At 45.9% G+C, this 23,661-nt stretch overlaps 4 protein-coding genes across 5 annotated transcripts; 2 read left to right on the forward strand and 2 right to left on the reverse strand.

Annotated features, from left to right (window-relative positions):
* Window positions 1-724: 724 nt before the first annotated feature.
* On the reverse strand, window positions 725-17,587 carry LOC124190423 (baculoviral IAP repeat-containing protein 6-like). 2 transcript variants are annotated; one of them, XM_046583049.1, is made up of 33 exons: window positions 17,117-17,587; window positions 16,885-17,054; window positions 16,670-16,822; window positions 15,853-16,587; window positions 15,469-15,788; window positions 15,252-15,385; window positions 13,990-15,173; window positions 13,583-13,927; window positions 13,369-13,514; window positions 13,140-13,285; window positions 12,307-13,070; window positions 11,763-12,224; window positions 11,461-11,688; window positions 10,988-11,394; window positions 10,454-10,920; window positions 9,521-10,379; window positions 8,413-9,452; window positions 7,717-8,342; window positions 7,119-7,641; window positions 6,242-7,043; window positions 5,877-6,169; window positions 5,448-5,783; window positions 5,133-5,381; window positions 4,157-5,056; window positions 3,850-4,056; window positions 3,338-3,772; window positions 3,060-3,270; window positions 2,886-2,988; window positions 2,643-2,808; window positions 2,354-2,577; window positions 1,788-2,216; window positions 1,584-1,721; window positions 725-1,507 (listed from the first exon to the last, which is right to left on the reverse strand). In XM_046583049.1, the coding sequence occupies exons 1-33, from the start codon at window positions 17,421-17,423 to the stop codon at window positions 1,064-1,066; spliced, it is 13,953 nt and encodes a 4,650-aa protein (XP_046439005.1). In that variant the 5' UTR covers window positions 17,424-17,587; the 3' UTR covers window positions 725-1,063. The 2 variants fall into 2 exon arrangements, with proteins under 2 accessions (XP_046439005.1, XP_046439004.1); XM_046583048.1 differs by having other exon boundaries at window positions 13,990-15,176.
* Window positions 17,588-18,667: 1,080 nt separating this feature from the next.
* LOC124190424 lies at window positions 18,668-19,839 on the forward strand. Its single transcript, XM_046583050.1, has 3 exons — window positions 18,668-18,709; window positions 18,801-19,230; window positions 19,302-19,839. The coding sequence occupies exons 2-3, from the start codon at window positions 18,837-18,839 to the stop codon at window positions 19,700-19,702; spliced, it is 795 nt and encodes a 264-aa protein (XP_046439006.1). The 5' UTR covers window positions 18,668-18,709; window positions 18,801-18,836; the 3' UTR covers window positions 19,703-19,839.
* Window positions 19,840-20,318: 479 nt separating this feature from the next.
* Window positions 20,319-21,782, forward strand: LOC124190426 (caveolin-3-like). The gene is made up of 5 exons (XM_046583052.1): window positions 20,319-20,568; window positions 20,718-20,792; window positions 20,967-21,071; window positions 21,207-21,295; window positions 21,366-21,782. The coding sequence occupies exons 1-5, from the start codon at window positions 20,458-20,460 to the stop codon at window positions 21,469-21,471; spliced, it is 486 nt and encodes a 161-aa protein (XP_046439008.1). The 5' UTR covers window positions 20,319-20,457; the 3' UTR covers window positions 21,472-21,782.
* Window positions 21,774-22,969, reverse strand: LOC124190425. Its single transcript, XM_046583051.1, has 5 exons — window positions 22,900-22,969; window positions 22,660-22,780; window positions 22,336-22,591; window positions 22,180-22,248; window positions 21,774-22,099 (listed from the first exon to the last, which is right to left on the reverse strand). Exons 2-5 carry the CDS (start codon window positions 22,775-22,777, stop codon window positions 21,931-21,933), a joined length of 612 nt encoding a protein of 203 aa, XP_046439007.1. The 5' UTR covers window positions 22,778-22,780; window positions 22,900-22,969; the 3' UTR covers window positions 21,774-21,930.
* Between the last annotated feature and the right edge of the window lie 692 nt (window positions 22,970-23,661).

Genomic DNA, 23,661 nt, shown 5'->3' on the forward strand with positions numbered 1-23,661 from the left:
GGTGAATCTGTGTGTAACCGCTTTGTGAAATTTCTCTGATGATAACTTATTCTGAACTGGAAATCAGCTCAAAAATTAGTCTACTGAACCAAAAAAAAAAATGTGGTGATCTTTTAAGTTGGTATGTTTTATAAACGGAAACGACAGCAGGTGGTCAAATCAGCAGGAATAAAAGCGCTACTGTAACACGGTACTGTAACTTTATAGCCCGTATCTAATCACATTTAATCGCGAATAAATTCAGCTATTACGAGCTCATATAACGAAGTGAAATGGATCGCTAATATGCTGTTAAGAACACGTTGTCACGTTGTAGCCTATCCCAACTTTCAAACAAATGCCAACATTCGAACAAAGTGAAATATATTTTAACGATTCTATTAATATTTCTTCTCTTTTCAATAAAGGTGTATGTCTGCCGTAGAAGCTGTGATTTTAGATCGTGCAATTTTGGCTTCTTACTGTGTAAAAGTTCAAGTTCCTTCACCTTAACGACGACCGCTTGACTTTTCGAAACTAAAACAGGGGCTTGTCGAAGGCAATTTCAACACTGACATTTTCTTCTAAATAGATGATCGCAATTCATTCTTCAGCTGAACATGTTTGCTCCGCGGTATTTCCTCCTAAAGCAACTCAGAACTTTGGAACCTCAGAACGAACCAGTCGCAACGCCGTCCCTGGATCTTTCAGCATATTGGTAGATACTGCTGGGATGGGAAAGGGGTTTAACTTTTGCATGATTTTTTTATTTCACAAAGTGACAGCCATTAAACACTTGATAGATACATATTAGTTTTCTCCATATGGTAATAGAAATCAGGGCTCCAAATGGGTAGGCGAGCTTGAAAAAAAAAAAAGACAAAAATGTTCATCAAATGAAGGAGAGGAAGTCTTAAAATGGTTTTAAAAAAATCTCGGTAACCTCAGACAAACGAAAAATTCAATTTCAAATAAACATACTCAACAGTTATTCTGATAGACGAAAGGTGTGCAAAGGGTGTGCCCTGGATTAAGTTTGTTCAAAACTTTTCAGAACCATAGAAAAAAAAAAAAACTCTTTAAATCATATGGTGAACTGCGAGACGAAATTGTCCATTTCGGTCTCGCTGTCTTCCAGGTCTTCTTTCCACGAAAGTGGCACGTCAGAGTCAACATTGGAGAACATGATTTCTTTCAATTCATCCAGGTCGTTGCCAACTTCACCTTCCGCTTCTTCTTCTTTACCCGCATTTAATAACTGGCTCGATATTTCATCTTCCTCGTCATCGTCTTCATCCTCTTCTTCCTCCTCCTCTTCAACTTCTTCTTCTTCTTCGTCTTCCTCCTCTTCTTCGCCTTCCGAGTAGGCGATGGCGAATTCTTCACTGGGCAGCGGCGAAGTTTTCAGTGGTTTCTCTTCTTCATTTTCGTCCTCTTCCATGGCTTGTATTTCCGGTTGAGAAACATTTGCCATACAAGGTGGAGGGCTTAATCGACCTAACTCTTCCTTCAGCTGACTATAGTGACGCTGTTGAAATAAAATAGAAGTGAAAACATTTAAAATAACACACTGTGTATAATCACATTAAAAAAATAAGGCCTACCTTCAGGGCAGTCAGACCAACTGCGACGGCTCTTGACCCGTTAGGATCATTTTCCACCTGTTTTTCCATTTCGGCGATCCATTCTTCGCACTGCTTTTCAATTTCTTGACGTTTGAGCCAAAAATGAGCATGAGTCACCTAAAAGAAAACCGAATTGATAACCGCCAATAGAAAAACAGTAAAAAAAAAACTAATAAGACAAACCTGTTTAAAGCACGGAGCCGGATTGCGAATCTGCTCCAGCATAGCCCACTTGACGGTGGCCTGTCGGATATTGACGTCATAGTCACGCGAATTCTGATTTCCTGACGGGGTTCCACGTGATCTCTCATAACCAGGCTCGTTAAAGTAGGGCTCCGAAACGAGAATCAATGATTGGATAGACACAAGGACTTGAAGGAGACTTGATGTGTGTGGATTCCATTTCTCTTCCGGTCGGCCGTGCCAGGTGTTGAGCACCGAGAGGCAAACTTTTCCATCGTTGTAAAGGTTAGGATTGAAACGAACTGTGTGCCGACCGGTTGTGGCCAAATGCACTTGCATTGGTGACTGAGGATAGTCCGGTGGGAAATAGACGTCGAATTCAAAACAACCATTCCCGTAAGGCGTGTCACACGGTCCGGTAATCAAAACCTGTAAGATTCAAGAGATTCAAGATTCAAGAGATTCAAGATTCAAGAGATTCAAGAGATTCAAGAGATTCAAGAGATTCAAGAGATTCAAGATTCATTTGATTTGCAGGCGTTACGGGACAACGAAAAAAAGCGTACCTTCATAATATCCAGTCGATCCGTATCGCATCGTACAAAGACGGACGAACTGAGAGAAAGCGGTAGTGAAGTCGTCAGGGTGGCAACTTCTTGCGCCAGCCGTTTCATGCGATTCGGATGACAACGTTCTCCGGCTGCTTTGACTGCGTTTTCAAAATGATATGCGACTGTAAATCGGCTCCCCATGACAGTATCGGGGCTCTCGACTAGCAGTTCGTATGAATCTATAAGACAAAGAATGTAAAGCTTCAGTATGAAACGACATTTGTGAATGACTCTTAAATGTTACCGAATTGGGACGGCTGCATCACATCGCAATAAAGCTTTTCCGGCGATCGGTTGTGAATAAACTCAGTGGAAAGAAAAGATCGGCCGTTGGATGACTTGGCTTGATCCGACATTTTACTATCTTGGCCATCAATTTCGTCACCACCAGAATGGTCTAATACGACTCCCTGTAGCAAGTAAAGATAGATACGTAATTATTACAACTGACCATGTGTGTTAAGTTTCATTCATTCATTAGCTATACCTTTACAATAGCCCAAGTTTCACAAATGTCTTTGGATAAATCGGCGATGCCTTCCTCCGAATCGGAATCTTCTTGAGTGCTGGCTGTTCGGTTTTGAACGGAACTGTCGAGCGGAATTGAAAAGAGTTGTGAAATTTACGATGATTATTTCCATCTTATTGGAATATAACTTACGCCAAACGCGCCGTGTAGCTAGAGACGTAATTCTTCAACTTCCGCAAAAGAGCATGGATAGACTGGCTACTTCCGGATGTCGACGAACTGCCCTTGTTGTTCCCTGAAGACGAAGGTAATAAGAGAGGCACTAGTTTCGGGCAAGCCGCGATAGAGCGAAGAAGCAATAGGACGGCCTTGTAGAGTGGCACGTGCCGAGCCATGTCCATCACTATAAATAAAAGAAAAAATAATTCAGTTATGATACGAACTAAAGAATTCTTAGTTAAACAAATTACCGGAATCATTGCGGAGATAAGAGCAAATAGCAGCTACTAAATGTGACGCCAAAACAATGTTAAGGAGTTCCGTCGGTAGAACAGGAGATCCTGTGAATCCTGGTTGAGTTAAAGCGATGGGCGGGCAACTAGGATGAACATAAGCAGCCAGCGTATGCAGTAAGCAGGTAGCTTGCTCCTCTTGTTGCCTTTGGCGCTGCATGGCGCCGTCAAGGTCCCACGTTTGTGCCGTCGATCCTGTGCCAAAGCCAGTTCCTTTTGCCCAGTACTGCTGCTGCTGCTGTTGCAATTGGGATTGCGATGTCACGGCACTCAGGATGGAACCAGTTTGGGTAGCTGCCGCTTGATTGGCATCCGACGCATTGCCGATCGATTCGTTCTTGGCTGGCGCGCTGCATCCATTAGGAGTGCCCACAACAAACTGCACGTTCAAAGCTAAAAACCAAAAATAAGGAATTCAGCAAATAAAACAAATACAATTCCTAATTACTGACGATTGTTGTTCTACTTACATGGAATTGCGACATTTGCCGATGTGACCTGTTGAGTGAAAACGGCCAAGCAAGCCAATAAAAGCTGCAAGACACCCATGTCAACTGCTTGCTGTCGGATGACGGCTCCTTTTTCACTATCTAGCGGATGCTTATCGAGCACCTGCTGCAAAAGGACAAACGGTAGAACGGGGAAGAGCGCCGCATCGGACGAGTTCAATATGTTGCCTGTAAAACGACAACAATTAAATTAATCTTTGCTCAAAAGATGAATTCAATACATTATTACATAATTAAATATTAAAAGTATTTTTACGACGACTGTTACCTCCTTGGCCGTCATCGGAAACTCCAAGGGCTAACCGGAGAAGCATCTGAGCTCTTCGTCGATCTTGCAGGACAGCCTCCGTGTAAAGAGGCATGCTCAAGAAAAGGCTGAACGCCGCCAAACTATGAAGTGGGAGGGCGCAGGTAGTGGGCAATGACTGACCGGCGCTCTTGCTCCGTTTGGCGTTCATGTACTGTGGAGTGGGAGGTGGGAAGTAGCCAGATGGCATCAGGATCTCATCCATTTCCTCATCCATATCGTCTGAGCCACCGTCAAGTTTGACCCAAGAGTCGATGGTCTCGGACGTTACACCGTTGACGTGATTGGATAAATGAGAGGTGCCCGGATTGGTCATCGATGGTTGCGACACCTGAGCTACGCTCCCGCTTCCGCCTTTTACGGACAAGGTAACACTTTCGAAGGCAACCGACGATGTGGTAGATGTCGAGGCGCACAGCAGCATGGGCAAGTGTTTGGACAGAACGGCCAGACCTCCAAGGGCGGCGAATTCCTCCAGGAGCGTTGTCAACGGCTGGGTGGGTTGATCCATTGGAGTTGCTGGAGTCGGTGAAGAATTTACCGAATCCAGATCCGTGTTCAGACGGAGGCATAGAGCTCCCCTCGAGGTTGGATTCTCTAGACGTTGGTGGCTGAGCGCTTGCGACAGCGTCCAGTTGCCAGACAGAGGCACATTAGGATGATCGAAAAGAGCCAAATAATGTTGGTTTTGAAGGATTTGCGACAGAGCACGTCTCTGTTGGTCTTCCGAATCCAGGGCCGATAGCTTCGCTTTCTTGTCAAGATCGGACGATGCCAATAGACGATCAACGGTCGATGATCGTTTGTTGGTAAGATTAAGAGAAGATTTCATGTCGTTTAAGACGGGCACACTCATGCTATCTACTCGAGAGAGAGAAAAAAAATAGTTTTGAATATTATTCAATAAAAATTGATTTCAAACAGAAAAAATAATTACCTGTCAAAAGTCTTATGAAGTCTGAACAAGTGGTTTCGGCGCTGATGTAGAGCAATTTGTGTTTCTTGCCGTGGTTGAAAGCCGGATGGCGAGGTTCGGCGATTGTCATGGATGAAAGCGAACTGGCACTGACGGGAAGACCGACCTGGCCGGAAGCTGACGTTACATACACGAAAATCTTCTCTGGTTCGAGCAACAACTGGAGTAAAAGACGTCGAGTGAATCCCGTCAACAGCTTCGAAGAGGAACCTGAAACAGCAAAAAGAGACGTTATTAAATCATCAATGAAGGGATAAAAACAACGAGCTCACGCACCAACAGGTTGAAGGACGCTGAGTAGGATTTCGGCGAAACGGCGCGAGTTTTCACGATGGGCCCAGCAAAATTGGCGGAAAAAGGCCACAGCTGCGTCTTCTATCCGACTCGTCTGTAGCCGATTGGATTGGCAATCACCGGAACTGTTACTGCAAAGTGCCTGCAGCAACATCTCCAACAAAGACTTGTCGAATAGATAAGCGGCTAGAACGTCTCGACTGACCCCAGAGCCCCATTCTTCGCACAGTAGGGTCCAGAATTCAAACGCCACTGCCACTCGTTCAGTCAAATCAGCTGCAACTATCTCATGGCGTTTCAAAACGCATTGACAGTATTCTAAAGGAGGGGAAGGTGGGATTAGAAAGAAAAAAAAAACATATAAAAATGAAAAAGTTGTAGGTTTGCAAAATTTTTTAAATTGGAACTTACCGCTGATGGTCTGCGAAACAAGATCAAGTAAACCGGATCGGAAAAGTTTTTCGAGCGCCAACTCAGACTGAGCTGCTCTACCCAATGTCTCCATCAAGGATTTGGACTGAAGAATAGAGTTGAGAGTAGTTGAAGTGATACTAGAAGATGACGACGACGACTCCGCGGTGGTAATAGAAGAGAGCAACGACGTAAAAACGTTAGGGTAATGACGACAGACGGAACAAAGCGCGAAATCAACGGCAATTTTCAGCTCCATGCTGTGGATCTTTTTGGTCCACTCGAAAAGGGCTCTAAAATAACATGTCAATTTTAAGAAAATCCTAATTTGATTAGGCTTATATTAAAAAAAAAAAATCAATTACTTGGCGAAATCGTAGTTGACAATCTTCTCCATGGCACAGGGACTGTGCCAAAGGACGGCAGAGGCACAGTGCACCATAGAAGTTGACACAGCCTGTGACAATGAACCCTGGTCGGCGGCTCGATGAAGCCACTGGAAAAGCAAAGCTTGTCCAGATCCTCCAGGTGGAGTGGCGAATGTTGCTATGCTTTCATTCTCTGCGCTGCACAGCTCGTAAAGAACGTTGGCAACAGGAGGTGTACAGCCGAGAAGCAAACGTGGCGACTCTTGAAGCTGCAATCGAATGAACTGATGCGCCAGAGCGCTCGAGTGCCGACCAAGGTGAAGCAAAATATCCGATGCCATTTGGACCACGTCTTCCAAGATGCCAGCTTTTGGCGAAGTGAAGTGAGCATTCAAAAGGCCGCAACACCGCTCCACCATACCAGGACGTTCCAGGCTACCAGCTGTCTGGCGAAGGGATCCCATTAGATCAGAATTGTCCGATTTTTCGGCCACTGATAGGCAATGATGTAAAACGCATAGCCACGTCAATCCAGGTTGGTGTTGACCGGCCATCGGGCCGGAAGCTGACTGCTCCGAACTAGGTAGAGCCAAGCTGCCGAGGATTCGGATTTGAGCGAGGCCGATGTTGGAGGAGTCGCGAGGTTTGTATAGACGCAACAAAACCAAAGCAGCGACTTGAGGCGATTCCAATTTGAATGCAATTGTCGTCAGCCCAGTGGCGGACAAAACGGCTCCGACAGGATAGAGTTGGCTACTCCCTTCCGGAGACATTTCCACTCCCACGGCAGAAGGGCACGCTACGGGGAAAAAATGTTAAAACATGAGTTAGTCCAGAGATACAAAATACAATTCTCCCTAGAGACACAACTTACTTGCTAGTGATGTCAAATGAGGATGAAGTTGAATCTCTTTGACGAGAACCGGGCAAGGTAAAGTAATGGTCAGCTCGATAAATTGCTCGGCTGGATAAAAATGGTGCGACCATGACGGGCTGCGTGCTCTGCGATGTGGCGGATTTGGCTGAAGCAGAACATCGGCCGGTTGGGCACTTGGGTGGCTACAACTAATAGTCGACAACGGCGCCAAATTAAGAAGACCGTAATCATCGTCATCGTCTAATCGGAGACAACTCCGTCGGAAGACGGCCAGAGGCAACGATGCAGCATCAACGAAGCTGTTTTGGAGCATTCCAGCGTTGGCAGCAGATGACGAAGTAGCGCCCGGAAATATCGATCCGGCTCCACTACGCGCCTGGCGTGAGTTTAATCGCGGGCGATTCGCTCCTTGGCCGTTGGCGACCGTGGTCTGACTCACGTACGATAATACATTACTAACCAAGCGGCTGTGTGAGTTGAAGAGCTGGATTGGTGTCCGGGATAAGGCCAGACAGACTTCCTGCGATTTAAACAAAAATCCAAAATCAAAATTACCCTGTTAAACAAAATCAAAAATCAAATTTTTTTGTTTAACCTTAAATCCATCGACTTCGTGGAAAATGCTGACATTTTCTTTCGTTCTTAGAACGTAGAGGACGAAGATGAGCAAAGGTTCAGAGAGATCGCTGCATCCTTGACTGGAGAACACCGACGTGGCCACACCTGGTTTGATGTACTCGATGATCCGATAAAACAATAGTCTGACGTTGGAAGTCTTGATGGAGATTTGGTGAAGAAGTTCCAGGGTGAAATCGGCCACTGTATGCAAATGACTGAATGCGACGTCAAAGTCGCCTAGGGCAGTCGCGCCTAAACTCGAGGCGAACGAGGAGGCCTGACAATAGTTGGCGGCGTCCAGCAATTCGTCCATCACTGACCGTGTAGAGAGGAGGCTGTCGGCCACGTTCAGCGACGGCCCGTATTCGGCATTCGTTACCAACCGGATGGCCAGCTGAAGACTGAGTGTCAACAGGACCGAAGGAGTGATGGCTGACGGTCGCCCAGTGTTATTGCCGCTTGAACCCCCGCCCAGCGGTCCACTAAGTGCTGAAGTGGCGTGCAATCCACTGAAACAGATCCGATCATCTTCAGAGAGTTGGCTGCTGCTGTCGATACACGACAAACCTCCGGAGCGGCTCAAAAACATTTGACTAAGGCTCACTGTGACGGAAAAAGAAATTAGAATTAACATTTACTCTATCTTTAAAATGTGAGAAAAATCAATCCTTACCAACAGCTTGAATGACTCGGATGGACAAGGATTCATCTAGCCCTTGAACGCCGAGTTTGAGAAGAGACTCCAAGAAGCAAATTTGGGCATCCAGCGGACCGATTCCGCGAAAGATGGGACCATGAGGAGGGACGGCAAGTTCGAGGAACAATTCAAAAAGAGAATTGCGCAATTGACAGCCCAATACACTGCCGACCAACGCCGTATTGCACCAAACTTTCAGGCACGACAAAACGTCTCCCAAAGTTGACACGATCGAAGGACCAACCAGTTGCTTGTCACCCAGAGAGTAGGGTACCAATCCTTGTCCGCTGATGAAATTGTAGAGGATCGCCGTCAAGTATGGACTGCGGATGACCGTTCCGGCACACATTTGATCCGCCAACTCTTCAGAATGTGAAGATTCACTTTCCATCTGGTGTTGCTGTTGGTCAGGTTCGGTTAAAAGCCAACGGGGACTAGACAACCAAGTGAGGCTCCGCAAAACAGCCGTCCAATCGCCCACGTCCAAGACGGGAATTTTCGCCAAGACTTCCAATACTCCGCGAATGGCTTCGGGATTCAGCAGAATGGCTGACGAGTCTCCGCTATTTTTCGTGACGGAAGAAGAGGCTCCTCCGTCAGAATCCAGCGACGAACCGTAGTTCTCGCTGTTGAGGAGAACCCATAACTTCAGAGAAGCGATTACGTCCGTCTTGATTCTCAGGTAACTGGCTGAGCTGAACAAGTTATTGAAAGCGGATGAGAGGAGTTTTTGATCTGGCTGAGCCGGTGCAGTAATGGGATCGCCCGGAATTTCTTCTGGCAGCGGACGCCTCTTGTTGTCGTGAAATGAGGAGGTTAGTCCCTGCAAAACAGCCTCGAAAAAGGCGTCACTAAGGATGTCGGTCTTGTGTTTCCACGGACCATCACTGCGCGACTCGTCTCGCAGATCCCAGACTCCCGACGACGTGGCTTCCTCTGCGCTCAGAATTCCAGTGGTGGCACCGTAGCCACTAGCTGAAAGGCTGCTCTTGCATTCCGCCAGGTTTTTCATCACACTGTAAAAAAAAATGATAAAATTATGCTCCAGAACAATAACCCTTCGTCTAAAAACTACAAATCATACCTCGAAATGGATGGCCAGGCTTTCTTCAAAACGGGTGGAACAGACTCCGAATTGGGATTCTCAAAGAGTTCTAATAAATCGTCGACGTGCTGATCCACCTTCAACGATTCGGCTGCCAATTTGGCTTGCTCGTAGGCCAGCAGCTCGGGAGGAACAGTCATAGGTGGTAGTTTCTTCGAGACTTGACCCATTTTCATTTTGGACTTGAAAAAGGACAAGGTTTTACTGCTGCTGCTTTCAGTGCTATTCATGTGGGAGCTTGGGCTACTTCCAGCGCCATTTATTCCGCTGCTGCCAGCTTCTGGCTCCGAGCCGACCGATCGGAGTATATCATCATATCTGGATCCGGTGGCACCGTGAGTGAACATGGAATTAACGGAGCAACTTTTTGAGGCTCCGCCGGAATCCCCGCTGGCTATCATATTGGATTTGTTAGAAGATGTGGCTCGTAGATAATCAATCAGTAGGCAATAAATGGCGTGATTGAGCCACAACTGAGTGGGTTGGCCGTTGGCAGAGGCCGCCATACGCAAAAGTGTCGTCAGCTGCTCCTCGTCGGCAATGTGTCCCAAACGCAGACCGTTCTGCGAGGCGCCAATAAGTCGAGCAAGGACTTTGCAAGTCAATAAAAACGTTTCCTCGTGCGCACCGGAAGCGCCAATCACCAAAAGGAAGGAAATGAGGTTCTTGGCTACTCGTGCAGCTCCGCTAGACGAACAGATTGGTTGCCCACACGATGACGGCATAGTTCGACTGCCATTCCCTCCGTCCTTATCGTCGGGACCGTTCGAATCCATTTCATCGTCCATCATAGCTGTTCTCCTCATTTGGACTCCGGAATCCATAGCAAATCCTCCTCCTAAAGACAAAGAATCGAAAGGGGGAAAATCGATCGTGAGACGTCCGTTCTGTGTTTGCGCTAAATTGTCTTACCCTTTTGCTTGGAGTGGGCCAAGATGAATTTGGCTTTGTTGCTTCCACTAAGGACGCCACCGCTGGGCCAGGAAACACCATAATGCGGTTGCTGCATGAGTTTCTTCTGCAATTTGCGCCTGTAGATGCGCGAGGCGGCCGAACCGCCGGCATTTTTGGGCTCGCCAGCAGTTGCTCCGTCTCGGGACAATAGGGACTCGCCCTGCATAAAATCCCAGCGCTGATCTCGGGTTTTCGTCTCTTTCGTAGTTGCCGAGGCTGTCCTATCAAGGCAGCAGCAGCAGAACAATAGAAGCCAGTTGACAAAGGGCAAGTCCAAATGAGAGAGGGCGAATGGACTGCTGTTATTCCGATTTTCCAAGACAGAGAGCTGTTCGTTCAAAACAGCCAGGATTGGGTCGAGCAGGTGAATACCCGAAGAAAGTTGAATCGCCTTGAATCCCATGAACAGAAGCGTCACAAAAACCCTAGGAGCGGACAAAGTGAAAACTGTAAACTTTGTTCTGACGTTCAGACTGACAAAAGATAACATACCTGTCCTTAGGGATCAGAGAAGTTGAGGGATCCGAGGACAATGTCTTGCGCAACATGTCAGCAAGAAAATTTGGCATCCAGCGGTAAGTGTCGTCTGACTGGGAGAGTAGAGCGGCAGTAGAGAGCTGGGACGCCGGACCCGAAGTGACGTAAAGATGTTGGAACAGCTGCTCGGCTGTTTTGCGTTCGATCTTGATCTGTTTTTTCAGAGCAGATGACGCCAGGAGAACGTTGACCAAACTCTGGGCGATGTAGTGGAGTTTGTGCGACGACGCCTGACTGATGGCGACAGACTCCTCCTCATTTGCCGATCCGTCTTGTTTCTTGTCCATTTCAACCAGACATCGACGCAGCCGTCGTAAAGCGCTCCACAGCAAATTTTGCTGGCGTTGTAATTTTAAACACTCCTGAAAAATATCGATAAAGTTAAATTTTTATAACCTAACACAGCCCAGGAAGAAACATTTTTATACCTCATAAGCCTCAACAATTTTCGCGTCTTCGTTTGCGTCTCCGTTACCAGTTTGGCCGGCATTGACTTGCGATTGCAAGTAGTGGTCGATGTGATGAGTTGATGATCCCGATGCGTCTTTATGCCAATTGGTCAGCAACGGTCGCAAAAGACTTCGCAGCCGGTCTCCGGCCAAATTGTAGTGGCACTGACTGTGATCTGACAGCACTTCCAACGTTGCAATGTTCTCCTATTTTTGATAAAATGGATTCAAATGATGTCGCAAAAAAAAAAAAATAGAAGACGAAAGCCCACAACACTCACCATAATTTCCTCTCGATCTAGAATGGGGATGCCCTCAGCTTGCATGGCTGGAACAACCAGATCGTTGGGCAATATGAGCGAGTGACCGTAAAAGGAGCCTATGGAGGTTTTGCAACTAGAGGCACTCAGTCCTTGTCGGCCAGTAATTGTCAAGCGCAGAAAGCGACAAACAAGCGGAGGTTGCAGGTCGTGCAAGACGATCGGTCGGCGGTTGATGTCACTGCTGACGGCTAAACGAACCAAATCAGTGTCGTTCTGATTCCGCTCCAACCGATTCCAGACGTCGACGGTGATGGAGACCCAATCAGGACACGCCGGGATGTAAACATCAGTCAGCAAAATGGGGGCGCCGAAGTCGAGGACGACAAATTTCCTGCCACCCGAATGAAGCCGTTCCATTACTATGACCAGGGGAGGATTGATGGCCAACAAGTGTTGCCAACGATGACTAGTTGCATGCGTCTAGAGAAAATAAACGAAAATAGATGTGAAATTAATAAAGAGGGAACCTACGAGACGAAGATTCAGTTAAAGTTAAACATACATCTTTGTGAGACACCAGCTTAGATGCTTCCACTAGGCCATTAAGAGCAACCGCCGTGAACTGAGCACTGCCCGTGTCGGATTTTTCGAGTCGGACGCCATCGCTAGCCGAGACGAGAGTGAAGGGCAGCGGCTCGACGTCCACCAAATCACAAGAACGCTTGAGAGAGAGTACGTCCAGGTAGTTGTAACTTTTGTCTTTGTCACAAGTGCTGGATGGGTTGACGAGTTGATTGAGGGCAGCAAAACTCGCCGCTATATTACTCCGGACGGGTTTAGAGGACGAGGCTGACGACTGTTGCTGTTGGTGATCTTCAGTCAAACTGAACATCAGCTCCGTCTCGAATGGACGGCCGTAGAAGCCGTAACGGCTCTGAAGCAACTGCTGGAGTGGCTCCCTTCGCCGGTGCAACTCGGCAATGATTCTAGTCAAGACGGCCCACACTGGTCCAGCAACTTCAGTTTGGCTGCGAAGGTAGACGCGCGACAAGAGGACCAAAAACCAATGAACGACGCTGGGAGAAGCGCAGTTCTGCAACGATCCCAATTGCTGAAGGAGACAGTGCATCATCTGCTTGGTGATGACGGCCACTTCCTCTTCCGACAGGCATATTCCCAACTCGTGAGATGAGGAAAGGAGTTGGACCACTTGTTGAGCCGTAGTCCGGTTGCCGTGGATCACAAATCGGTCCAATAAGCTCTTCAATTGGTTGAATATTTCAATAACGTGGCCAGCCACGTCACCAGTCGTCAAACAGGCAACTCCTTGAAGATGAAATGCCAATTAATAAATAAAATTCAATGAAAAACATGCCAATCAATATTTTATTTCACCTGGAGGAGCTCCATAATGAGCGGCAGTCTTCCAATTAAGGATGCCAAGAACCATGATGTGCTCTCGGCGCATAATAGATCTGAAACCAAATTCCAGAAGCTGGCCGGTGAAATTGGACGACGCTAGTAATGCACATCGATGTGCTCTGCAACAAAAAGAAACGAAGTTTATTTAATTCGCTGATTTTTTTTTTTTTTTTTTATTTCCGCCTCTACTGATTTTTCGAACCTTTCGTGTGGGATGGACGTTGGCTTCGAACGCTGGACCGAAATGGCAACCTCTTGAATCCAATCACAGCCTTTAGTTTGAATGGTGCGACGACCGCACGGATTGGTCATCGGTCGAGGGATGTTCAGAAGGCTCAAAGAATTGGGCTGCATGGTTTAAAAGAAATTATCAGTTAACGGTAACCTAAGTTACGCATTGAGGTGGTAACACTCACGTGAGCCACGGACGGGATGTACTTCAAGTGGATTAAAAAATTTCTGGCTGTAGATTGCAGCAATTGATGGCTATTGAGCGTCAACGTGGCAACTTGGCCGGAGGCGTCTAAAAATTGGTTCAGCTTGAAGGGGCCGCACAGCAAAACGGCGTCGTGAGCATCCAGGTACTCCTGCGTCAGGATCGGATTGGAGGCGGATTCAGTATTGGATGCCGAGGAAGTGAAACGCGGCGACGGCTGGCCCATGTTGAAATTGATGAGATTATCCACCTCTTCCGTGGGATTGGCGTTAAGCGAACTACGACCCCACTGCAAGCTACGGCTTCGCTGTTCCAGAAGAGACACCTAAGAATAGAAACAATGGGTTAAAAATGAACAAGTAAATTCATTTAGATCAATTGAATTACTTGAATTTCTGGAGCAACTGAGCAAGAAGGAGCCAGAACGAAGCGCAGATGGACGTGGGAAACGGAAACGCCGGGCGGTAGACTCATTTCAAAGAAATGCTCGTCCCAGCTGAATTTATCCTGCTGTAGCTTGAAAAGTCTAGCCATTTGGAGGCCGTCTTCACTCCCAGTATTGTTGGGGGTGGTGGAGCTGCCGGGCTGTAAAAGCCAAGGTTGCGGCTGGCGACGTTGGCGCTGCGTCACGGCTTGTTCCATCCAGCACGAAGCGGCCGTGATCGTCAGTTGGCATGCTTGCGGTAGCTTCTCGGCCAGAGTCAACTCGTACAGCGACTGAAGTGTTTCAGAAGTCAGCGGCTGATGGATCAACAACTTCGTCGGTGAAGGCTCCTTGCCTTTCCTCATTCCCGACTTGCCGGAAGGATGGAGTCGACTAAATCCAGCCGCTCCCGCATGCGTTATGATTTTGAAAAAAACCAAATCGCCTTTATCGGTGGTTGCGCAAACTCGTTCCACGCTGCTGCAGTAGGTGGCGTCCAGGAACTTGTGCGGCGAAACGGACTCCATGTCAAGCCAAGTCAGCTGAGGGGTGGAGCCGTTGGGATCCATCAACAGTAGTCTGAGACGGCCATCTTTCGTCACCACGACAGCTCTCATTGGTCCACGCATTGCGGCTTCTTCTTCTGCGGACCATTCCGAGTCGTCGTTGCGGTCACCGGAGGGCAGCATCACGACGCAACGAGGCTCGTCGGCTGCAGCTACTTTGAGTTGGCAGACAGGCCGCTCAACTAATCCAGCTTCGCCGACGTTCAATTTGAAAAGCAGTATATGAGAACTGGCTTTCTCTGTTGCAACATTTTCCGTGTTTCTAGACAGCTCCGATTTGTCCGGAGGAGACAGGATGGCAATCAAGTGCCCAGCGTCCCACGTCGGGATCAAGAAGACCACATCCAGTTCACCGTCTATCCCGCACTCCTTCAAATTAATCAGAGTCCGCTGGTTCAGAGTGACTTCCGGCTGATCCGAGACCTTGGGCGACAAAGCGAAGGGAGGTGGGGGTGGCGCCACTACTGATATTGAACTGGTGTTAGCATGGGTCGTCATAATCTTCTCGCCCATCATCAATTGGGGCATTACTGTGTTAGTAAATGGCGAGCCCATGTTGTGCATCAGTTTATTCAGAAGACCTGCTTGAAAAACGAATAAAAAAATACGTGATAAGTATAGAATGACCAATGTCTTTAATTCAGTTTTTTTTTTCATACCTGTGGCTTTGCCTAGTTTCTCATTGGCGTCCATTGTTGATGATATAGTATACATTTCCTCGTCGTCGTCCCCAAAGGAAAAGAACAAACCAGGATTGGCACTGGATTCCGCATTGGAGCCCGCGGATACGAGCCTGATTACCATAACAAATAAATAACCAGTAGAATCAGTATTCGCATGTTTAATGGGAGCAGAAGAAGAAGGGAAGGATCTTACCCGCCGCTGTTCGGGTTCAGGACGTGAGTGGCAGGAAGAACTTTCTTGGTAGTTCCGCCTTTCTTAATGGTCGATCCAGATGAACCGGCGGTTGGCGTGGACGGGCCAGGTTCTGGTTGGTCGTCCTGATAAGCTCTGGTCCACGTGACGTCGTAAACGACTAGGAAAGGCTCCAATTGATCTCCGAGCTTCGCCCCAACAACCAATGAGCACCGAATTGGCTGATGGCCATTTGAAAACGATCCTGATACCACGCTTAGAGCAGTAACTCGAACTGGACAAAGTTGACTTGTATGACCAGTATTGATCGATACTTCACGCTGCAAAGATGAAAAATCGAACATTAAATTTTATATAGGACGATAATAGTATAAACAATACTACCTTCAGAGTGCCACTGATGTTCCAAAGTACTACAAGACCACCTGCCGTGGATGTGGCAAAGAGATCGGGACAAGTGGTGGTCGAGATGCAAGCGATAGTCTCAGAAGGGACTGAATCCTGTTGAACGGCCGGCTGTGTCGCCATAGAGACATCCACTGGGACGTTGGATGTATAGTCACCTTTGACTAAAGGACATGTAGCTGCGTGGCGTTCGTGCTCAGACCACGGCTCGTCAGATGGCTCCCAGCAAATAAGACATACATTGCAGAGAAAGCAAACGGCCCGATCACTCTCTGGTGTGTTTGGCTGGTGGTAAAAGCCTGCTTCCGCCATCTGAGATGGCAGAGCCCACTTGTAGTTCATGTGAGGCCAGCTGGCAAAAGTTTCGCGTCTCGCCGCCTCGCTAGTCATCGGATGCAGAGCAGGGCAAGAACTCAGCTCCCATGCATTGTTGCCAGTGAAGCTGTTGCTGCTGTTGTTATTGTTGCTGGTACTGCTGGCCGAGTGGTAAAAGGGAGCTATATCTTCCTTGACTACAGCAGAAGAGGATGCGGAGGAGGGTTGAGGTAGCGGTTGTTGAATAGGTTGCTGCTGGAGCGTAGCTAAGCGGACTACGATTGAAGAAGCAATTGGAAGAGCAGGGATGCTTCTATTGTTCTTCTTCAACTCGAGCACTGCGTGGGTGCAGACTGCCTTCAAAGTCTTCAACGGCAGCTCCAAATTAACTATGCACCACTTTGAAGAGAAAAAAAAATGGGTTGGATTAGAGGAAAAGAAACCTATAAAATTATTGTGTTCAAACCACAAATTAACTCACATTGGAAGACATTCTAGACCCTTTGGAAACAGAAAAGAGATACTGTTTCATATGCTTAGTGAGTAGGGTAATGACTTGAGTCTGCATGTTGCCTAGTTCTGGATCTGTCTGCCCCAGATCCATGGTTTGAAGACATTCTCGTAGCAGCATTGCCTGCCAAACAAAAGGTGTGATCAACCCATGATTCCATCAACAAAAGAGATATAAGCTTTTACCTCATTATGGGGCAGTTCTACATGGACAATATCTTCTTCGCTCATCACAGGAGGCCGAAGTATGGATTCCAGCAAAAGAGCTCGTCCAAAATCTTTACGAACTCCCAGGAAGCCATGGTGGGCAACTATCAGTGTTCCCCGTTCAGCAATTGAAAGGCATTTGAGAGGATCTGGGAATAAATAAATAATCTATTAGCCATTTCTTACTGTGAATGGTGATATATTTTATTACCTTTGAATGTGGGGAGACCAATTCCATCAATCTCAGTGTCAAGTATTTCATCATCAAAAACAACATTTTCTCCATGCAACCCTGACCCTGTCGAATTTGATTGAGCAAGGCTCAACTTTGTATCATGCAGGACAGTCCCAGATGCTATATCTAACACAACAACTTTGATTTCTGTTTCTCTTGGTCCATTGGAGGAGAAGACCAATAATACGTTAAGTGATCTGTGATATACAATTCGCCGTATATACGAACTCACTCGTAAACAGCCCTCTTCGGCGATAGTGAACAATTTCGTGTCTTCCGACATGTTCACTATTTGCGTTTTAATGCACACTAGCCCATGTAGTTAGCCACAAAAAGGGTAAATTGATGGATGAAATATTATATAGCTTGTTCTAAGCCAAGGCCCTTTTCTTCTTCATACGCTAATCGACTGTCCCAAAAGCTGAGTCTCCGTCTGCTAGACTTTCGTCTCCAACTTTCGTCTCGAAAACGTTGCCAGACTTCGATCAACTCGATTTTCACCACTTGCATATAATATTATCGATCTTGTTACACGGCGGAGTGAGCTTGAGATTGTAGACTTCCTCTTGGCTTCCTTTTGCATCGTAAAACTCCCTGAATAGACCTATTTGCCATTACTGCTACCCCATTCAACGGCTCTATACATTTGGACCGGCTGAAAATGGAATCCGAAGCAAATCCCCCGCCATTCATTGGAGATTTTCCAACCTTTTTTCCAGAAGTGCCGTTGAGCACCAAAAATGCGGCACACAGCATTTGATGGATGCTTGTTATTCTTTCACCGCCGTCAAAAGAAGTTGTTTCACGGCACGTTTTTCGTTCCTGCTGCCATCCTCAATCATCATTTTTTATTTGCTAAACATTTTCATGTCGGACAAGATGTAGATGTTTCAAAAGAGACCTTATTTGCAATGCGTGGTGTTTGTTCACGACGAATAACCGACCCGAGAACAAAGTCAACACGACGCCTTTGTTCTCATTTCAGATCAAAGCCACCTCCTCGAGGCCTTTGGAAATTATTCAAGTTCGAGAGTCATGTTCTTCGTCACGCGCTTTTTTTCTTTCGAAAAAGGCAGTCAACTTAATTATTAGATAGCGGATCGAATGAATTTAGAATGACCAAGATATCCTACGAAAGATTTCTCTATAAGGCTAATTAATGATTCCGTTCATCCTTTGAATTATTGATCATAAAAGATTCAACTAAAATTAAATTTAAAACGATTAAAGACTTTTCGTATCGATCAAGCTATCTTGTTCCGTTAGATGCAAAAGCAATTCGGATGAACAATTATTTACGTCCGTTATGTTGATCAAGGGAGACCAAGTTCACTGGGTCACAACAGGTCATCATCACCATAGATTCTGCAAGGACAGGTCACACATAATAAAAGAAAGGTAAAAGAAAAACACCTATAGACCAATTAACATACTTTTTTCAAAGTCATCAGGGAGACAAAAATCGATTCCAGAACGACTGGAGCTGTTGATTCATGACGAGGTTTTTGCTATAAAAATGGATCAACTGTTGGAGCTTGAATCAACATTTCTCACTTGTCTCCTACACAGGTAGGAACTGCTCTCCTGGAAACCATTCCATTCAACTGCAAAATTAATTCATTCATTAATATTTTATTTGTATTTTTCATTGATTATTCAGACTCCGGAAAGAAAATAAGTTTTAGCTTTTTTCAAAATGACACATTTTTGGATATTGTTCATTCTGCCCGCCATTGCTTTTGCGGCCGATCAGCGGACGACCGTCAACTTCCCATCGAATGGTGGATCTTCTCAACAGCAGTCACCGAACGGCGGCCAGTCCATGAATGCCGGAGTCTCCGTCCCCGAATCCTTTTTCCGGAATCCAGCCTCTACAATGCCGGAACGCCAATCAATGAATGGAGGAGGACAACAGAACATTGTGGTGGAAGCTTATCCCAACCCGAACATGAATATTGGATACTATCAAAGCCGGAACCCTGTCGTAGCTGGAGCTTACGGACCCCCTGAACCTGTCCAGCCCGGTGTCGTCTTTCCACAAGGTCCAGCGGAAGTTCCCAACTTTTACTTCAACGCCGGATTCAATAAAGGTCAGTATTTCATTTCATTATTTTCATTTCTAAGAATGATTTTGTTTTAAATTTGCCATTATAATTTGAAGGACTTGGATTCCGGGTTCCGGACGCTCTGACCGGGGCTAATTACTTGGGCATGGGCCAGCACACTCCTCTGGGAGATTTGTGGGCCACCAAAGCGGATTTGCTGCCGGCCATCTTCAAGACGGGCTTCTTCATCACTGCAATTGTGGTCATATTAAAGGTGATAGCATTCTTGGTCCACGCCAAACACCATTTCCTTTTGAACGGGCCACTGGCGGTGAACGCGTCTCCGGTTCCAGTCGTTTCCATCCTGGCCGACCGCAGCTCATCCAGCAAATCCGACGAGAAGACGCGTGAAAAACGCGAGGCGTCCGCAAGTCCGGTCGTCGATCCCCAAACGGATTTCGATCAAATTTTGGCTCAATTGGAATCGATTCGATCGATTTTCGAACAGTTCAACTGAGAGAAGCTATCAAAAGGCTATTTCGGTTGGAGACATTGTCCTCCTTTTCTTATTATTTATACCTCATTGATTTTAATTCGATATGTTTCTAGACTTGAGATTTAATTTAATAAACACATCAGGATTTTAAAAAGAAATCTGTGAAATCAACTTGTAATTTTTTAGTTCATCAACTTGATTTTTATAATATTCTCCATTCGAGCGCTTTTCTTTGTATTATGCTGGCCATCAGTTGCGGCAAATAGTCGCCATCATCAACTGAATTCATTCGTGATATGTTTGCTGCTGGTGGTCCATCCGGCGGAGCCTCGTGCTTTTTGTTCTTATTCTCTTGTTGGGCGAGTCCTATACGACAGTGTCGATGGTCACGCCAACGTCGCATTAATAAAACTCAGCGCGTAAGGTCCAGACACCCAGAAAAACTTATCCATTTCCCTTGTTGGGTGTGTGGGTACTGGGTATGTGTGTTTTGTTGATGTTTATCGTTGCCATGGCAGCCTCGTCCCTCCCGTTTTTGACACAAATGAGAGGGGCTGGACTCATTGGGATATTCCCAGGACACAAAACTAAAAGGGAAAATGTCCTATGCGGACGAGTTGAAAGGTAAAACATATCGTTCAAACTGGTAAGCGACATCAAACCATCAGGGTCTTTTAGTCGCATTTCAGGTGAGAAAGCGGACGGAGGTTGAGACAGAAATAGTTGCGCAATTTCACGTGTGCTGTCACCGCCGTCGGGAAAATTTTTGAGAAGAAATGAGTGTCAGTGCCGGGACAACGCGGATTGTGGCCATGGAAGGACATTTGAATAGCAGCAGCTTCGACATGGACCAGCGCGATCCCAACAACCTCAACAATCACCTCCAAGTATGTTTTGATGATTATTATTAACGGAAACTGAATAGATGAGATCCAGCAGCATTTCCGCGTGATTGTTGTTGACGTCTCTTACGCGTCAAAGGCCATCGACTAATCATGAGCCGATTGATCTGTCATGCCGTCGTCATCCCCTATAGGTGCAATGGAGCGACGTCATCGGTGAACCTGAATCCATAAGGAGTAACGACTGCATTTGGAATTGCTCCTACAAAGTAAGTAGCTACTATGTTTAGCCGTATAGAATAGTCCTTCGTGGAATATTAAACTACAAGAAAAATCAATTGCATCCACAAAACAAAGTCCGACGGGTCGATACGCAAGTCTTTGTTGGCGATGCTGAATAATTAATAAATAACCAACACGATGATGTTTGTCCGTCCATCTAGTGTTACCGCGGGACTAAAAACTGCTGCTACCAAAGTGTCACGCTCCTCTTCGCTCCGTTGTTGGCCTTTTGCATGGGCTTGCAATTCGCCTGTCTGGCCTTTCAAGTAAGCTGCTGTTCAATCTAATATAACCCGTCCGTGTTTCGTTTGTTTCTTTGTTTGAACAAATATTTAGCAAACATGTATGAATAAGAAAATGTCATTATTTCTTCTCGCGTCGCTCATTTATTATTACTATAGCACATTTGGTGCTACGTGCCGTGTATTCGCTGCTTGAAGATCAATTGTTCCGTCGTTCGGGACGTGACCACCATCATTCTCCAGGCTTTGTAATTTCTTTTTGAATACATTCAACCAAATTATGAATTGTTTTAAAATTGTTGTTTTTGTTTCGTTAAGGTGCGCTCCGTGGATAGAGACGTGCGGCCATTGCTTGTCACGCGTCAAGGTCCGCTACCAACGGATTTCCGACCTTCAGGAAGAAGAGGATCTCATGACGGTCTGAATAAGACGCGTGAAAACCGCGGCAGCTGCAGCACACAGAATCTTATATACCCCACTCAAATCGAGCCATCGCATTTATTCCACCCTCCTCGTCGTATAATGAGTGTCAACATTTTCATTTTTCTAAATTCTGATTGATTCAAATTTATATTTCAATACTCACACAATCTACTAGGCTTGAAATTTAGCTTATACGTCTGGTCCAACAATGCGCTACGCTGTACAAAAAGTGCCTTTCATTTCAATGTCATTTGGCCGTCCTTTTGGAAATGCGCGTCAACTTTTAAATTCAAATACACGGAATACTCAAGAGAAACTCTTTTATTCAACACAGCCAAGAATATTTAAATATCAGTTATTCATTCTTTTAATTTTAAAAGGGGTTGATTATTACATCGAAATGAAATTTCAATTAAATTATTATTAATTATTAATTTTTAAATATCGAAATGATTGATTTTCAGAGACTCTCGACGTCTTTGGAGGAACTAGCTTCCGGCTTCACTTCCGGTGATGTGGAGGCGACGGTTGACGAAGACTGTCCACATTTGTAGTCGTCGCATTGGCCGGTGTTTTGGAAGGCTCTCACCTGTTCCACGTAATTCTCCGGTACCAAACGCTCAGCCAGTCTACGAAAACGAATCGATAAATTATTTAACAGGTTTCAAATCATAAATCTGATCATGTTTTCGAGTGTGTATAATATTACCCGGCGATGAGGTGAACCGAATCGTATTTCTGCACGAAAGATCCCAATTCACAGATCATTCTCTGTTGACTGTAATCGAATAAACAATCGTCCAATCAAAACTTTTGACCAACTAAAAATAAAAATCCTAAGTTTGGGGATTTATTTTTAACATACCACTGTTGAGAATCGAGAGCGGCCATGACGACGGCGGTGAGCCCATCCAACTTGGCCTGATCGAGCGGAGTGTCGTCCACTTCGTCGATGGAACGACGTTTGCGGTTGCCAGTGAGCAAGTCGTCGATCGAGCGCGGGATGAAGCCGTGAAACAATTTGGCTCCCAGTAAAGCGACCAGCGACAGGAGAACTTTGACGACAACCACAACTCCGACCAAGAAGAAGCCGATGGTGAACACCGGGTAAATCAAATCACCTGTCGGGGGAGACATTTATAATCATTCAAAAATACAAAGAAAATTTAAATAGTAATTGTTTAAATACCTTTGTAAGCAGCTAATGTTCCTAGCGGACTGTGCATTTGCTGGCCGTAGTAGCCTGGTCCTGGCTGCTGCTGCTGGGGATACATTGATGTCGGCGGTACTCCAAACATTTGACTCATTTCCTGTGAACGTCAAATAATAGGAGCAGATATTAAACCTCGGTAGCTATCGATCAAGCGTCTATACACGTAACACACAAACGGACAAAAGAAATAAAAGGAACAAAAAGGTTTTTTTTTACGATGAATGTGAGTTTTGTTTTTCCGGACTGGGTGACAATCACAAAAGGAATGAATTACATGGCGAAATGGTCGCCCGTTTTATAGCAGATAGACCAACAGGTGAATTATAAACGGTGATGATCATCATCAACGTTTTTGGTGACTAGAATAAGGTGACGATAGGAAATCATATAGAGATCAGGTCATCTAACTGTATTCAATCAGCCGTTATCATGTCAACGTCTTTGGATGTCCAAAACACCTGGACAAGAAATTAATTAGTCTTAGGTTTGTGGGGGAAACATTTTGTGTAGCATCAGTCAGTTTTCGAATGTAGACTCGAAGAGACATAACCGATAGATGGTTCCCAATTTCATTTGATTATAAATCAAGGTAAAGCTAATTATAAGATTGCGTGTCTGGGTTATTTGATTCATTCAGCTTTGGAAATTTTTTTCTTTTTAACAAAAGCTAGCTATCAGAATGGCAGCCACTGGAGAAATAGTGAATTGGAAACTGGTGGACGCTGCTACCATGATGGAACCTCACCTGAGAGTGACGTCATTTTTTGGCGCAATCTTGCTGGCATTTTTTTTAGTAATCAAACTTTACAGTTCAGTCCCCATTCGTTTGATTCCACCGCCAGACGTCGTCAGAGAAGATCCACTCTTCCGGTGGTGGACGCGTGAATGGCAATCGCTGACTTACCGCGTCCGGGCCATTCTAGACGGCGACCAATATGGAAATTTACCAGACGAAGAGCCTGCCCATTTAGAATAAAC

This window comes from Daphnia pulex, chromosome 3, assembly GCF_021134715.1.
Source record: "Daphnia pulex isolate KAP4 chromosome 3, ASM2113471v1".
Taxonomy (NCBI): Eukaryota; Metazoa; Arthropoda; class Branchiopoda; order Diplostraca; family Daphniidae; genus Daphnia; species Daphnia pulex.

Coding starts and splice junctions, on each gene's coding strand:
- LOC124190423 (XM_046583048.1), bottom strand. CDS start 17,423: ATGTCGGAAGACACGAAATTGTTCACTATCGCCGAAGAGGGCTGTTTA. Junction 12,225..12,306: donor AGCTGGTGTCTCACAAAGAT/GTATGTTTAACT, acceptor TATTTTCTCTAG/ACGCATGCAACTAGTCATCG. Junction 8,343..8,412: donor CCGAGTCATTCAAGCTGTTG/GTAAGGATTGAT, acceptor TTTCCGTCACAG/TGAGCCTTAGTCAAATGTTT.
- LOC124190424 (XM_046583050.1), top strand. CDS start 18,837: ATGACACATTTTTGGATATTGTTCATTCTGCCCGCCATTGCTTTTGCG. Junction 19,231..19,301: donor CAACGCCGGATTCAATAAAG/GTCAGTATTTCA, acceptor TATAATTTGAAG/GACTTGGATTCCGGGTTCCG.
- LOC124190426 (XM_046583052.1), top strand. CDS start 20,458: ATGAGTGTCAGTGCCGGGACAACGCGGATTGTGGCCATGGAAGGACAT. Junction 20,793..20,966: donor TTTGGAATTGCTCCTACAAA/GTAAGTAGCTAC, acceptor CCGTCCATCTAG/TGTTACCGCGGGACTAAAAA. Junction 21,296..21,365: donor ACCATCATTCTCCAGGCTTT/GTAATTTCTTTT, acceptor TGTTTCGTTAAG/GTGCGCTCCGTGGATAGAGA.
- LOC124190425 (XM_046583051.1), bottom strand. CDS start 22,777: ATGAGTCAAATGTTTGGAGTACCGCCGACATCAATGTATCCCCAGCAG. Junction 22,592..22,659: donor AACATTAGCTGCTTACAAAG/GTATTTAAACAA, acceptor CTCCCCCGACAG/GTGATTTGATTTACCCGGTG. Junction 22,249..22,335: donor GCTCTCGATTCTCAACAGTG/GTATGTTAAAAA, acceptor ATTCGATTACAG/TCAACAGAGAATGATCTGTG.